The 16,242-nt window shown below is 47.6% G+C and overlaps 1 protein-coding gene across 1 annotated transcript in view; it reads right to left on the bottom strand.

Moving 5' to 3' along the window:
• Nucleotides 1-218: 218 nt before the first annotated feature.
• Nucleotides 219-16,242, bottom strand: part of LOC122814136 (testicular spindle-associated protein SHCBP1L-like) — a 647,719-nt gene continuing 631,695 nt past the window's right edge. The window contains exons 3-5 of the mRNA XM_044086749.1: nt 638-849; nt 504-520; nt 219-409 (exon numbers count right to left, since the gene is read on the bottom strand). Of these exons, the coding sequence (XP_043942684.1) occupies nt 219-409; nt 504-520; nt 638-849 (420 nt within the window). The remainder of the gene's footprint in view (nt 410-503; nt 521-637; nt 850-16,242) is intronic.

Raw genomic sequence — 16,242 nt, 5'->3', positions numbered from 1 at the left:
GAGGGTGAAAAAGTAGGCAATTCCTGCGGCACCAATTCATTTAAGCCCACTCCATACATAGAGCTGCTGTAATGCATCACTGTTGCAACTAAATGCCAGTAACTGTAAATACCCCTCTGAGATGAGCAACATGTGTGTTACACAGGCCAATCTTAATGTACGTATTTTAGCCACATTTTAGTCTATGTAAACTACTCTTAAAAGCATGAACTAAAATTTTACTTAGGTGTGGCAGTGATAGGATGATACTTACACCAACTTGACATTTGCTGTGGGCCCCCAAATGCTAACACTGACCTTGCTACTATGCTGTGCAAAATAAGCACCAAGATTCTTGGTTTTTGGCACTCAGTCAGCAGCTTTCTTGGTCCAACACGTTTTAGCTCTTTTAGCACAACAATGGCTCCAACTGTCAAAATACGGATATACATCATACAGTCTCAGTAAACAAAAATACTGGTTTTACATTCAAATTTACAAGCATTCACTCTATAAAAAAATACATGCTGTGTTCTGTTCACTATATGGAAATTCTAAAAGTAACGTACAAAATGCTTACAAGTGCTAAATCTAGTGAAACTAGCTTCACTCATGGTCATTTTAATTTTCTCTCCAAACAAATATACCGATTACATACCTTGCTATCTCTAGACTCTGAGCAATTGTACAAACTGCAGAGTCCTGCCCTTTGACAGGATAGATTTCTAGCAAAGGCACACAATGGTCTAGTTCTTCCAAAACTTTTTCAACTAGTTCTCTTGGAAGGTTAGAAATATTGGAGGAAAACCGCTTTGCTAGAGATACAGTAGCCTTTAAAGGATATGAAGTCTGTTCATGTTTGCAAGTCACCTAAAAATATAACCAAATCATACTTTAATTTTGTCTTCACATTTATGAAAAACCAAATTATAAAATGCAAGTGAGAATAAAAAAGAATGAGAATCATATTAAGGCATAAATACAGAAATACCTTGTTAAAGTTACCATGAAACTATCAACCAAAGGCAGTCAAACTACCAGTATTAAAAGATGTCGACAAAGAGCATTTGCAGGTTTAATATACAAGTGTACAACAATAAATCAAGATGATTAACATTCTATCAACTTACATCAACAAAATGTTTAGCAGGAAAAAACACCAAAGCCCCCCCACAATGTCAGGGCAGTACCTTCAACACTCCTTGGTAGTTAAAAATACCAACTCCAAGATCATACAACATTGAGGGGAGAAAGAAAGTTTTCACTAAACCCTATTAGTTGATCTTGCACAGAACCACTGCCAATACAGTGACAAAATCTGAAACAACCAGATAAGCAAAACATTCCCATTTCAATCAATGGACCAAAAAAAGAACATTGCCCTACCCTAGAAACCCAACCCCTACAAACAGCAACTGAATTCAACACTCCTTTTATTCAATCTACAGCATCCTTAATCACAAACTCTCATAACCCTTACTCCAGAATCTTGCAAAGACTTCTACCTTGCTCTACCTCTACTGGTTATCTCCCACCAGAGCACCTTAAATTAACTGTCGATGTTTACCCCATCAGCATACATAGCAGATCTCTGAATCTAAAGTTTCCACCATCTGGAAGATGTCACATCATTCCTAGCCAAAAAAGGGGGAAATGCTAATGAATAAGAAGTTAGGTACTCACCATAACGTTCCATCTGAGTAGTTTGCTTCATTTGTCTGCAACCTGTGGGTCTTTGATCCGATATCGGATCCGAGCCGGCAACTATTTATACAGCTATGGATCAGAGCTCCTAGCTCCTCCCCTCACCCATAATCCCCTGCCAACCCCAAATGACCTCAGATCAAGTTTGCCCTCCTACATATACCTGAAAAAGGTATCCCAACAGGAAAGGGCAGGATAATACCACCAAACCAACTCTTCTGAAGGCCAGGGGGAAGGAGGGAGGGATGGTTGCAGACAAATGAAGCCACCTACTCAGATGGAACATTATGATGAGTACATAACTTCTTAATCTGGAATAGGGACTTCATTTGTCAGCAACCTGTGGGACAGAGTCCCCAGCTACCTGAATCTTGGGCGGCCATCATGGAAGGATGTTCCGGAGCACTGCGGAGCCAAAGGATGCTCTCCCTCTGGAAATGACATCCAGTTTGTAGTGGTTGATAAAGGTATGAGATGAGGCCCAAGTGGCTGCCGAGCAAATATCATCCAAGGGGACTCTAGATCTGAATGCAGCAGAAGTAGATAAAGAGCGAGTGGAATGTGCAAGAACCCCTTGAGGTGCGGGCCTCCCAGAAGTCTCATAAGCTAGAAGGATACATTGGGAAATCCAGCATGATAAGGTGACCTTCGAAACTGCTTTACCGAAACTGAATTTGGCAAAGGAGATGAACAGCTGATCAGATTGTCTGTGACCAGCAGTCCTATGAATATAGAAACGCAGCTGCCTGTGCACATCTAAAGAATGCAGCTTGTACTCTCCTTTATCTTGATAATTAGGGAAGAAAACAGGTAGGTTAATGGACTGATTGATATTGGTTTCTGAGGCCACCTTAGGTAGGAAGGATGGATTGGTCCTGAGGTACACTCTATCCTGACGACAAACCAAGTAAGAGGGTTTTACGGACAGAGCTTGAAGTTCTGGCTATGAGGAATGCTGTTTACCAAGACAGGTATTTAAGATCAGCCGAGGCAGCTGGTTCAAAGGGAGAAGCAGTCAAGGCCTGAAGAACTAGTGATAGGACCCAAGGGGGTATCGCTTCTTTGATAGGGGGCCTGAGCAGAAAAGTAGCCTTGAGGAAGGTTTTCCATAGTTTAGCTGACATCAAAGGACCTGTCTCGTGTCCTACATGGTAATGGGAGATGGCTGCCAATTGTACCTTGACTGTCGAACAGCTAGCCCCTTGCTGAAAAAGTCCGGTAAGGAAGTCCAAAACGGACGTTAGCGGAGCAGTGAAGGGGTCCAAATTATGGTGTTCCGCCCAGATGGAGAAGCGCTTCCATTTACTGCGGTAAACTTTCCTGGTGGAAGGTTTATGCGCTGCCACTAAGATGGCTTTGACTGGTGAGGAGATACCGGGAGTCCTGATTAAGAGTGGAACTGGAGCAGCCAAGCTGTTAGCTTCAGGTTGTCCAGGTTCGGGGTCGGTAAGCCTGATGGGTGGGATATTAGATCCGGGCTGGGATCTAGAATCCAGGGAGGATTCACCAAGTGAGACCACAAGTAAGGGAACCAAGTTTGCCGAGGCCAGAATGGGGCAATGAGGATCATTTTGCTCCCCAACCGAGAGGCTTTCTGTAACATCTTTAGCATCAGGGGTAGAGGAGGATAGGCATAAAGTAGACCAGGTGGCCAAGCATGCACTAGAGCGTCGCTTGGGGTTTCCCCTGGTGGGGGAATCAGCACAAAGAAGCTGTCGCATTTTGTATTTGAGAGAGAGGCAAAGAGATCGCAGCAGGGTTGGCCCCATTTTGCAAAAATCCGCTTCGCTACTCGGGAGTTGAGAGACCACTTGTAAGGGGAAAGAATAGTGCGGCTGAGTTTGTCCGCCAGAATGTTGGACCATCCCGGAATGTGCGTTGTGATCAGAAAGTGGTTGGTGGAGATTGCCTATTTCCACACCCTCATGGCCTCTTGGCAGAGAGGATAAGACCTGGTTCCCCCCTGTTTGTTGATATACCAGACAACTGACATGTTGTCTGTCTGTATCGCAATAGTTCCTACAGGAAGAAGGTTGTGAAGTGCTTGCAACGCTAACAGCACCGCCCTCATCTCCAGAACATTGATATGCAGGGAGGTCTCTGTGTCGTTCCACGTGCCTTGGACCATTCTGCCTGAGCAATGCCCCCCCCCCACCCGAGGCGAGAAGCGTCCGTGGTCACCGTGACGAGAGGAGGTGGGGTGCAGAAGGGGCGGCCTGTATGGAGGTCTGGGGAATGAAGCCACCATAACACGGCCCTCCTGCAAGCCTTGCTGATAGAGATAGGGTGATTGAGAGGAAGAAGCTGAAAGGACCATTGTACTTGGAGGGTCCACTGTAGTACCCTCATGTTTAGGCGAGCGCATGGAAGGAGTGTTATTGCCGCTGCCAAAGAGCCCAGTGCCCTCAGGACCTATTCCACCGGTGCAGCTTCTGATTGGAGGATGGCCCGCACATGTAATCTCAGATTCTGTAGTTGTTCCGAAGTGAGGTAGGCTTGCAGACTTCTCGTATTTACTCTAGCCCCTATGAAGTTTATCACTTGTGTCAGAGCAAGGGAGGATTTGTCCATATTGATCGTGATGCCTAACTGGGGAGCTAGGCGGAGAAAAAAATCTCTAGCTGAGCAGAGTAGATGCCTTGTTGGGGTGGTCAGGAGGCAGTCATCCAGGTACGGGAAGACCTGCATTCCCTGAAGTCTAAGGTGGGCCGCTATCACTGCTAAAACTTTGGTGAACACCCTGGGGGCTGTGGTGAGGCCAAAGAGAAGGACCCTGAACTTATAGTGCCTGGCTCCCAGCCGGAAGTGGAGAAACCTCCTGGATCGTCTGTCCATTAAAATGTGGTAGTACGCATCCTTGAGGTCTATTGAGCACATCCAGTCTTTCTCCCCGCAACAGGGGGAGAATGGATTGAAGAGTGACCATTCGGAATTTCTCCATGGTTACCGACAGGTTCAAGAGGGAAAGGTCTAGAACTGGTCTCAGGTCCCCCGTCTTTTTTGGCACCAGAAAGAACCTGGAGTAAAACCCTAATCTGAGCTGGTCTGGGGGGACGGGTTGGATGGCCCTTTTTTCTAGCAGCTGCTGGATTTCTGCAGCTGCAGCCTCCCTCTGATCGGGTGGGTACGTCGGGGAGGTTCCTGAATCTGGGAATATGTTGCATAGGGATTTTGTAACCTTTGGATATAATCCGTAGCACCCAGCGATCTGACGTGATGGACTCCCATGCCGCCAGATGCCTCGAGAAGCGCCCCCCCCCGACTGCCTCCCGAGTGGAGCAGTCGGGCAACCCTTCAGGGCTGTTGCGTGGGCCGATCAGAGAAGGATTCTATGGACCCAAAATTTCTTGGGGCCCCTCTGCCTCTAGGACGGCGTCCTCCCTGTCCTCCTCTGCCACGGAAGGACTGGTTGTCCAGAGCAGGTTGGGAATGTTGTGATTTCCGGAACCACATCTTCTTCTGTCCCTTTTGGTTATTGGAGAAGGACCTCTGGGGAGCAGAGAAGCGGACTCCGACGGCAGACAACGTCTTCCCGTCCTTCTCGCTCTGGACAAGTGTCTCGCGAATGGTCTTGCCAAATAAGGCAGAACCATCAAAGGAGGCATTCGCAAAGGACGCCTTGAAGGGCTCCGCGAAGTCGCAATGTCGGAGCCAAGCCTGGCATCTCATAACTAGGCCCGCTCCGCTAGCTCTAGCAGCTCCCTCAGTGGCATGAGAACAGCCGCGTAGAGGTATTAGAGATAGATCTCAGAGTGGCCATACGAGTGAAGTACAATTGCTTGTCCTCCGCAGACATGGACTCCGGGGGGGGGAAGCAGCGTATTCTTTAATAAAATCCTGCTGCATCCTGATGACGTGTGCCATGTAGTTCAGAGACCTTACTGAGAAGGTCGCTGAACTGAATACCCGCTTCCCAAGGCGATCCATCGAGTGGGACTCCTTGCTCGGAGGATGGACCGAGGGGCTCTCCTGAGCTACTTCCTTCTTAGTGGCTGCCGCCATCAACATGGCATCTACAGGGGGACCCTTGCTCCAGTGGGGCCGGTCTGCGGGCAGGGCGTTTAGGGATTGGCTCCACAGTGTCCGGCTCCTTCCACGCCCTGGTAGTCACAAGGTCCACCAGGGAGTCGGCCGGAGGGGACACCCAAGAGGTAGACGGGCCTGCTTCGAATGCCTCCAGGAACACTGACTTGGAGGAAGCCTTGGGGGCAGACCACCCCCTCCCTGAGCATTTCCATGAGGTCTCCAAAGGAGACATCCTCAGGGGGTGACCTTGGGGAGCCTTCCCCTTCAAGTCCGTGTCCTCTGTTAAGGACTCGGGGGAGTCCATGTGCCTCCTCTTACACTTATGCTTGCGAGGCACTTCCTCGGGGGGCTGTCCGAGGAGGTCTCACCAGCAATGTCCTGTTCCACAGGAACAAACTGGGACATCGAAGCAGGCTGTCCCTGTGGCCGGGTGATGGAAGCCTGACCCAGCAGAGAGGGAGTGCAGGGCGGAGCAGAGACAAGGGCTGGAGGTCTGGATGCTCTCGACAGAGCCCTCTCCACTACATCGAAGGCTGAGGGGGAGCCGCCCTCCCTGGGCTCAGACAGCAGACTCCCACTCGGATCAGATGAAGGGATCGGAACCGGCGCAGAGACTGTCGGATCCGAGGGACCAGTGTGCTCCGACCTGGATGGAGCCGAAGGCACACAATCCCTCGGATCCAAAGCTCGGGCCACAGCTCCAAGAGATCGGATCCGAAGATGGAACCGACAGACTCGAGGGCAGGGTCGGATCCGAAGTACCCAGTACTGTCGGCGCCGACCCACCCCCGGCTCCAACACTGCTCGGCTCCAAGCGCTCCGAACCCGGAAACCGGGTCGGAGAAGGAGCTATCTGAGCAAAAAAGGGTGTCGAGCTCCCCCCCCCCGAAAGGGGGGGGGGCAGGAGCACTCCCATCTGCAGCTGAGCCTGGATGAACCTTCTCATCATCCAGTCCAAGTCTGCATCAGACAGGCTGTAAGTGGATCTCGACGAGGCCATCGAGGCAGGCCTGGAGTGCCGCCTCGATGACCTCGACGGAGATCGGGTCTCCTCCCCCTCAGGCCCTGAGGAGAAAGAAGTTGATTGGAGCAGAGGAGGAGGGGACCAGGAAGCCGTGGAGGGAGAAGCCCGCTTAGCCAGGGGGGCCGAAGCGGAGGCCTCAGCCTGCCGCTTGTGGTGCTTCTCCCTCAGTTTCTCCCTCCTGGCCTCCCTGTTCTCCGGCGACTTAGTGGGAGTTTGAATCCTGGCCGGAAGTGGGGCAGGAGTGGCCACCACCACAGGCTGAGGATGTGCCTCTGGAGTAGCGGAGGCCGAAGCCGACTCGAGGCAAAAGTCCCGCCAGGACCAGCTTCGACTTCCGCTCCTTCAGTGCCCTGGGGTTGAACGCTGAACAAATGGTGCATCCGAAGGACAGGTGTTCAACCCCAAGGCACCGAACACACCGAGTGTGGCCATCACCGGAGAGAGCTTATGGCCACACTCTGTGCATTTAAAAAAAAAATAGGATTTGGGACCTCTGACATATCCCAAAACTAAGTAAACTACACAAACACACAAGGCCCCAAACGCAAGCACACACAATCACACTAACGACCAGCGAGGGGAGGGTAAACACTAAAATTTTAAAAATTAACAGACTAGAGGGAAACCTATTACACACACACTAATTAACTGACAGAAAAAAAGGCTAAAGAGATAAAAAGGGAACACTTATCTCAATCGCCAGGAGCTCAAAATCCAGTTGACACACACTAGAGCGGCAAACTAGATCTGAGGTCATTTGGGGTTGACAGGGGATTATGGGTGAGGGGAGGAGCTAGGAGCTCGGATCCATAGCTGTATAAATAGTTACCGGCTCGGATCCGATATCGGATCCAAGACCCACAGGTTGTTGACAAATGAAGTCCCTACTCCAGATCTATCTAACTTCCGAACTATAGCTATTCAATCCCCATATCCAAAATACTGGGGAGAGGCATTAGCCAACAACTAATGCATCACTACTACAAAAAAAAAAAGAAGTTACGTACTCACCATAACGTCCCATGTGAGTTGTTCCATCTTGCCTTCATTCTTCACTGATGGATTCGGAGCAGATCCTCGCCTCTGACACGGCTGACTAGCAAGCTCAAAGCTTTCCAGTAGCTCCAGACCCAACCCCTTATCCCACAATCCACTGCTGGAATTACCTCAGATCTTGTTTGCTGCGTACCAAATAGAAATACAATAATTATTCTGCCTAGGAATGAAGACGCATTGAAAAACCAGGATGAAGACAGCCTCCAGGTCAACTGCCAGCCAGGAGGGGGAAGGAGGGACAGACGTGAGAATGAAGGTGAGATGAACAATTCACAAGGAACGTTATGGTGAGTACATAACTTCTTGGCCCAGAAACGGGTCTACGGAGGGGGAGTATCGGGTCCGTGGTGCAAGGTCTGCCAGCACTGCAGTCTCTAGTTTCAAGTCTGGAAGCATAGAGGTCAGATCCAGTGAGGTCAGTACAACGCTCAGTGCCAAAGTGGCACTCTGAGCCGAAACAGTCTGTTCCAAAATGGAAACAGATGGCGTAATCAAGGGTGTGCACTGAGCCGAAGTAGCTACAGGTGCTGAAGTCAAAATAGGCATAGTAAGGTCTATGATTGGTGCCGGAGGCAGGACCAGTGCCAAAACAGGCGTCGGTATCGTAGGTTTTGAAATGGTCAGAGCTGAGGAAGCCAGAGCTGAAGGGGTAGATTTATGCTCAGAGGATAACTTAGGGAACCTTAGATTTCCCGGGCTTGCTCTGATCACCCAATGGTGAAGGAGGAACAGAATGGGATCTCTGTCCTTAGGAGGGGTTGAGACCTCCATTGCAGAAATGGCCTCTGACAAGGGAGACTTGAGTAACCACTTCAGAATGAGTTTATTTTTGCACTCAGTGAGTCGGCTGAAGCTCTGACAAATATCACATGGAGGCTACACCGATAGATGGGCCACTCCTAAACATTATACAAAGTCATCATGAGAATCACTGTTAGGTAAATTGCCCTTACAAGAAGTACAATGCTTAAAGCCTGAAGTACCCTTCTTATCCGACATCTTAGTAGAAAAAGACACCACAGCCAACTGTATAATCCATCTATAATAAAGTCAACTCCATTCAAAAAAATCACAAGAAAATCACCAATATAACAATACACTGTATGAAGAGAAGAAAGTGAACACCTGAATAAAAATAAAGGCTAGCAGGTTAAACAGGAGAAACAATACCTGCTATGGTATTGAAGAAATACCACAAGGGTAAGGAAAAATGCCGTACCAACAATGGTACTTGAAGTTTACCAATATAACAACTGGTAGAGTAGAAAGAATACGGTTAGACAGAAGAAACACTAGCAATACCAAAAGTTTGGTAAAATATTAAGATATTCAAAAATTTTTACACAAATATCAAAAAAGATTTCACTTGGCAGAGGGCTTGGCTGAAACGCGGCTATGCGGCAAACAAGATCTAAGATAACAGGGAGAAGGGCATTCTGGGTAGAGACTTAGCTCGAGAGTTGTTTTCACTGGCACGAGCTTGGTAATAGGGCAACTCGGTTCAGAGAGCTCGGAACCGAACCCATCAGTGATGAATGGAAAGAAGATTAACATCAGATTGTCTCCTAAGGGCAATTCCTGAACCTACTGATCTGCCTGCTCCATCGGCTGCATACGAAATGAACCTCATGGAAGAGTTGACTAGAGAGTTTAGGGTGGAAAGCTGAGAAGTTACTTTATCAGAGACACTCGCAGCTACACTCCCCTGGAGAGTACTTCCAAGCTCCTTTAGGAGATCTCTCTGTAGCCTTACAAGGTTAGTTAGGTAATTCAGGGACTGTAGAGTAAAGGTTGCTGATGAGAACGTGTGCTTCCCATACCTGTTCATTGTACGTGACTCTTTGTTCGGTGGATGGACAGATGTGGACATCTCAGACATCCTTTTAGTGGCCATGCAACCACCATATCTACTGCTACCCCCTTGGTCAAGAAAGATTTGTCCTCTGGTGCAGTGATGAATTTATTAGGCCTCCTAGGGACGGGTTCCACAGTATCTGGAGAACCCCACGCCTCCTGACAAAATAACCCAAGAGTTCATCAAAAGGCTGAGACACCCAAGAGGCAGAAGTTCGACAACCAAAAGCCTTCATGTACACAACTCATCAGAAGGGTAAGTGGCCTTCCAGACATCTCTCTGTTTAAGACTTCTAGGATGTCTGCAAATGAGACATCTTCAGAAGACTACCGCGGAGACCTCTCTGAATCATCAAGGTCCGTGTCGGATGTCACTGACTCCTCAGGAGAGTCTAGATGTTTCCTCTTACAAGTATTCTTTCGGGCCGACTCCTCAGATGGGGCTCCTGGAGAGGTTTCTGAAGAGAAAGGTATGTCCTGTAGGGCTTCATGAGGCTCTGAATCTCTATACTGTGGGCCATGTGGTGCAGAAGATGGACCTGAAACTCTAGGGGAAAAAAAATGGTATCTGAAACACTATGTCCCTGGGGACAATGCTTTCCTCATTAACCGTGAAGGCACCCCCCCCCATGACCAGAGGAAAGCTCTGGCTCCGAAGAACCAGAAGCCCCCTCCGGAACCACGAGAGACTGCTCTGAGGCCAAGGTAGGAGCCAAACTCATCCAAGCCGATGCTCAGAGAGGTAAAGCTGGAACGGATAAAAGATCAGTCCGGCTATCCTCTCCTGGAGCTGACCGGAGAGTGCCAGGCCCCAGACCCCCCCCCCCCCGGTTGGTGTCGTAGTCTGACCAGTAGGAACCAAAAAGGCTTCGGGCAAGGTAGGGTCCACAACCATCAGCTCCACTCATTCTGGCTCCGAAACCACTGCAGGAGCCGGAGGAGGAATCAAAGTAGGGAGAACTGGTCTCTGTGATCATCAGTGGCACTGATTAACACTGAACAGCCTGCCTGCCCCTGTAGGAGTGGTTACTGCCTAGAAACTGTAGTTTTACTGGCTATTTTGGGTCAATTCCAAACTCCTTGATCTCTCTCTCTTAAAACCCTGCTGCCTCGTAGTTTTGGCGTCTTTCCAGGCTTGATAGTTGTTGCTGAAGCACCTACCAAGGGGAGAAAACGCTGAAAGAAGAAAGGAGCCACCTTTGACATTTTAAGTATTCTCTTCTGATTTTTTGTTTAAAATTTCTGCTTTGCCGCATACTTTTCGGCGTTTTCCGGCTTGCTAAAGTTTATATCTGTATTAGAAACAGTATTTAGAACACATCTAGAGCCTGTTTACTGCATTTCCTGTGGTGCACTTAAAATAGTTTTTTTTTCTTAATATTGCATTTTACCTGACTCTAGCCTAGCACTCAAGTGTGAGGTCATTTATTGCACTGTTCTGACTATTTTTCTACTTGTGTATCTCTGCTACCTTTAAACTAAAACATCTTGCTTTTTTCCCACTTTCTGAAATTTAAAGATGTTCAGTTACAGATTTGCTGTTCTGAACTGTTTGCATGTTTCTTGGTGGCCAGTGCTTGCTTGGGCTAAAGGGAAGTCTCTGTGTTCATCAGTGGCAGTGATCAACACTGAACAGCTTGCCTGCCTCTGTAGTAGTGGTTACTGCCTAGAAACGTTTTGAGCTGATTCCCAGCTCTTTCAAGTTCCCTGCCTTAAAACCCGCTTTTGCGCAGAGCGCAGCGCCACTTAAACGGGTTTAAACTATTCCCGGCTCCACACTCTCCACTTTTTCCCTTAGAACTGTTCTAAATCTCAAAGTAAGCACTCTATTTTCATTCTAAAGCCGTGCACCTGATCTTATAAGTAATCGTATATGTAAACACTAACTAAAGCACTACACCCTCTTATACTCATAAGTACCTGGCTCCCTATTGGTCCTTTCTGATCAGTCAAACTGTTCCTTATACTGTTCTGGCATGTCCAATAATCAGTTTCGGGTTTACTCTCCAGTCCAGCTCGTGAATCTGGGTATCTTGAGGCAATGTTACAACTGCCTTATGTACACAGACCACCCTCTCCTCCTCCCATCAAACTCAAATATATGTGAGAGATGCAACTATATAGCCAAACTGGAGGCTGAGCTCTCTCAACCCAGCACTGGCACAGTCAGTCAGGAGGAGAAGGTAACCACACTAGACCTATCACATCAACAAACCGAACACACAAAAACATACTCGGAGGCTCTAAATAAAAATCTGCCAAAGCAGCAGAGACCTCCAAAGCAGACATCCAAGCAACCACTACCCCGCAACAATACCCACATATCACATATTTCACAAAGTCAGTGTGCCACACAGCCACAGCCCTTAAGGCTAAACACCACACCTTACACACTTGTAATAGAGAACTCTATTGTCAGACACACTGACGTCCCTCTCACCAGACTTAAGGAGGAGGTCACTGTAAGCTGCCTGTCGGGTGCCAGGATCCGCCACGTAACACAAGCACTCAGGTCACTCCAAAGCATGTACAAATATGACTCCGTCATTGTCCATGCTGGTGTGAATGACCTGAGACGTACCTCCCTGGACTACATGAAAAGAGACAAAGGAGCTCTCTGATCATGTAGCCCAGACCGGTATGACCCTGACCTTGAGTAGCATCTTGCCCTCACCAAGAATGATGCCACAGTATAAAGACAAAATGATCAATTTTAACAATTGGCTAAAGCATTGGTGTCATTCTAAGGGGATTCTGTGTCTGTCAGCCTGGAATAACATGCTTGACAAGCCACGTTGCTTCGCTAGGGACGGCTTGCACCTGTCATCCCTGGGCTTTCAAATACTGGCTAAGGCTCTTGCCACCCTCATACTGCCTTTTTTAGGCAAGGCTCAAAAGACAAACCCACCTCCACAAACAACACAAGAAAAAAAAACTAAGGGTAATGCTGCTCAACGCCAGAAATCTAAACCTCAAGATGCACGCACTCGAGGCTCTCCTCAGTATGGAAAATATCGATATCTGTGCAGTGACAAGAGACCTGGTTCAAGGCCCCAGAGAGCACCACAGCACTACCAGGTTATACCTCATACCATGCTTTTCGACCCCAAAACTCGGACCGAACCACAAAAGGAGGGGGAGTATCCATATTCAAAGATACCCATACCTCCAGGTTAGTGGCACTACACGAAGCATCAGAGACCATCCATGTACAGTTAACAGTGGGCAAAACTGCCTTTCAGTTTGTAGCCTGCTACAGACCACCATCCCAAACTCAGGAACCCCACTCGGCCTTCCTGAGAACACTGGAGAATATGAAGGTCTCTCCAAACACAATAATATTGGGTGACTTCAACTACCCAAACACCGACTGGGAAAACTACTCAAGTCCCAACACCCTTGCCCAACGGTTCCTAGAATTTATAAACTCAAATGCTATGGAACAACTGGTCACCACTCCCACAAGAGGGGATAACATATTGGACCCGGTCATCACCAGCATGGGGACTCGTATGTTCCACACCAGAGGTATGTCCCTCGTTGGTAAGATCAGACCATAAATTAATCTCACTGGACATCCATATCCCATCCCCACCCTCAGCCAAGGAAATCACTGTGAAAAATTTCTCAAAAGCAAATTTCACACTTCTCAAAACCGAGGTGGAATCCTTCAAAGCCACCGGGCCAGTGGAAAATACTGCGCAAACAGCAGAATCCTTTACAAATGCATTCTATGGATACCTACAGGAATGCATGGATCATGCTATCCCAAATAAAACCAAGACTCACTCCTCCAAGACTCACTCCTCCAAAAGCAGGAGACCAGTCTGGTGGACCCCGGCCACAAATAAACTATACAAAAGGAGGAGGAAGCTACTACAGGACAGAGCAAAATCCCAAAAAAGGGAAGGAATCTCTGATCAGAACTAGCAAGAATCTGCGATCCCTCATAAAATTATCTAAGGCCAGCTTCGAAAGAAAAATTGCACAAGACACTAAAGATAATCACAAGGCCTTCTTTAGTTATGTCAGGAATCTGGGGGGCAGCTCCCAGATATGCTCTGAGTTAGTACCAAATGACAAAAAAATACACTGATCCCACACATTGCCAACATCCTGACAGACAGGTACAGTGCAAACTTCCCCCCCCTTCCCCCCCAAAAGACCAAATGTCTATCCCAACAGAATGTAGCCTCCCTGACATCACAAACGCACAGGTGAGAGCTGCCCTCTCCAAAGCAAAAAACACAGCATCAATGGGACTAGACGGTGTCCCAGGCTGCGTCTTACATGAGCTCCAAGAAGAACTAAACCATCACATAAAGTCACTGTTCAGTTTCAGCCTTGCTACAGGATATGTACCCAAGGAATGGCATACAGCAACAGTGGCCCCGCTCCACAAAGGTGGTGCCACAATGGACCCAGGAAACTATCAGCCTATAAGCCTGACTAGTCTGGTCTGCAAAGCTATGGAGCGTATCATCATGGAACTCATAAACAAGGACATTGGTAACCTCCAGACACTGGATCCCACCCAATTCGGCTTTAAGGGCAGATCTTGCCTCTTGAACCTGGTCGACTTCTTTGAAACAGTTACCAAGGCCATAGATGAAGGGAAGGTAGTCCACACGGCCTACCTGGACCTCGCAAAAGCCTTTGACAATACCCCACTCGGGCATCATAAATAAGCTCACCAGCTTAAATATCAACCCCTATGTCACAAGATGGGTTGCAAACTGGCTCAGGGATAGAACCCACATGGTCAGTATTGCAGGTGCCATGTCAGACTCCAAACCAGTTACAAGTGGCATCCCACAAGGCTCAGTCCTGGGACCTCTATTGTTCGGTATATACTTCTCTAAGGTACAGGCTAATACGGGAGGACTATGGCTGACCAAGTTCGCAGATGACTGCAAGCTGGACGCCATAATCGACTCTCCGACTGACACAAGCATCCTCCAAAAGGGTCTCACAGAGATGGATAACTGGTGCCGGAGCCATGGCCTTAAGCTAAATGCCAAAAAGTGCATAGTCATCCACTTCGGAAAAAACAAAGTGCCCACAAATTACCACATAGGTGGTAATCCATTAAGTACGTTAGTAATTAGGGATTTGGGGACCCAAGTAGATAGAAACCTCTCTTTTGACAATCACGTTGCCAGAGAGGTTAGAAAGACCTTCTATATAGCCCACCTTATCACGGAAAGGGTTCACATCTAGAACAAGAGAGGTCATTGTGCCCCTCTACTCATCTCTCATCAGGCCCATAATTGAACACAATGCCCCATTTGGGATGTACCTTACCAGACACCTGCAGCAACTGGAGAGGCCCCAAAAGTACCTCACCAAGAGGATCAAGGGACTCAAACAGATGCCCTACGCAGTTCAGCTAAAGAAACTCCAGCTCTACTCAGTTGCTTACCGCCTACTCAGAGATGATCTATGCCTGACTTATAAAGCCATGTCCAACCCAGAATTAATGGACATGCTCCACCTCAGGAAATCCAAATCCCTTAGAGCTACACACTCCAGGGACTTAAGCCTCAGCACAGAAATAAATAGGACATGCTGGAGGGACAGATTCATATCCCAGAGGCTGCCCTCACTCTGGAACAGAATCCCAGTCCATGTTAGGCAGAGCCCCTCACTGACCCTCTTCAAGAGAAATCTTGACGATTGGATGGGAGATCGTAAGTTCACCCCTGGGATCTCTTCCGTGTACCTGCTAGACAGGGGCACAGTAAACTAACCTTAAAAGGGCTATCTTCTGTGACATACTATACAGAGGCACAGTAAACCAATCTAAAAGGGTGGAGAAAGCCAAACACACTCTGGCTAGACTTGTAAATGCCCCAGGGCAGACAGCCTAGTATAAACCTATGAATCTATGATGCCAGAGATTGTAAAATTGAGGAACAGAGCATAAGAGACACCGGATCTAAAACTGGAGATCGGCTCCTAGCTACAACTACCGTCGGCTCAGACACAGATGGAGCAGAGGTAGAAGTCTGAGTCGATGTGGTCGGTTCCAAGAATTTTTAAAAAATTTTTGGAATGCTCCGAACCATCTGAAGAAAATGAAGATGGTCTCTCAGAGCTTTTCTCAGACTTGGATGAAAATGTTGAAGAAGTCTATTTTAATGGAGTTTGACCCTTATCTAAATCCTCAGCAAAAAATGACGAAAACCCCTTAATATCAATGTATTATTCCGCTCTTGAAGCGCCCTGTAGCTGAAAGAATGACAAATGGAACAACTTTCCTGCAAATGCAGGGCTCCTAAATAGTATACACATCCGGACTGCCCATCAGTTATAGACATCTTCCGAGAGCACTTTGGACATCTTTTAAAACCAGACACCCTGGTTTCCTTGTTATTCTTATTTTGGTTACTTGTCATCCTGAACACAAAATATCAGAAACACCACACAGTATGAGAGTCTTCTAACTCAAACAGGCTATCAAAAACAAAACTTGCAAGAAACAAACAACCCTATAACTTAAACAGGTTATTTAAAAATCTTTATATGTATCAACCTACAATACTAACAAATACACAAGTTATAGCCATCGAATAAAATGGGCAAAGCTTAAGAAAAGG

This window comes from Protopterus annectens, chromosome 10.part0, assembly GCF_019279795.1.
Source record: "Protopterus annectens isolate FY-2018-M chromosome 10.part0, PAN1.0, whole genome shotgun sequence".
Taxonomy (NCBI): Eukaryota; Metazoa; Chordata; order Ceratodontiformes; family Protopteridae; genus Protopterus; species Protopterus annectens.
The sequence above is the reverse complement of the archived record's forward strand: the minus strand, read 5'-3'. Positions and strand labels throughout refer to the sequence as shown.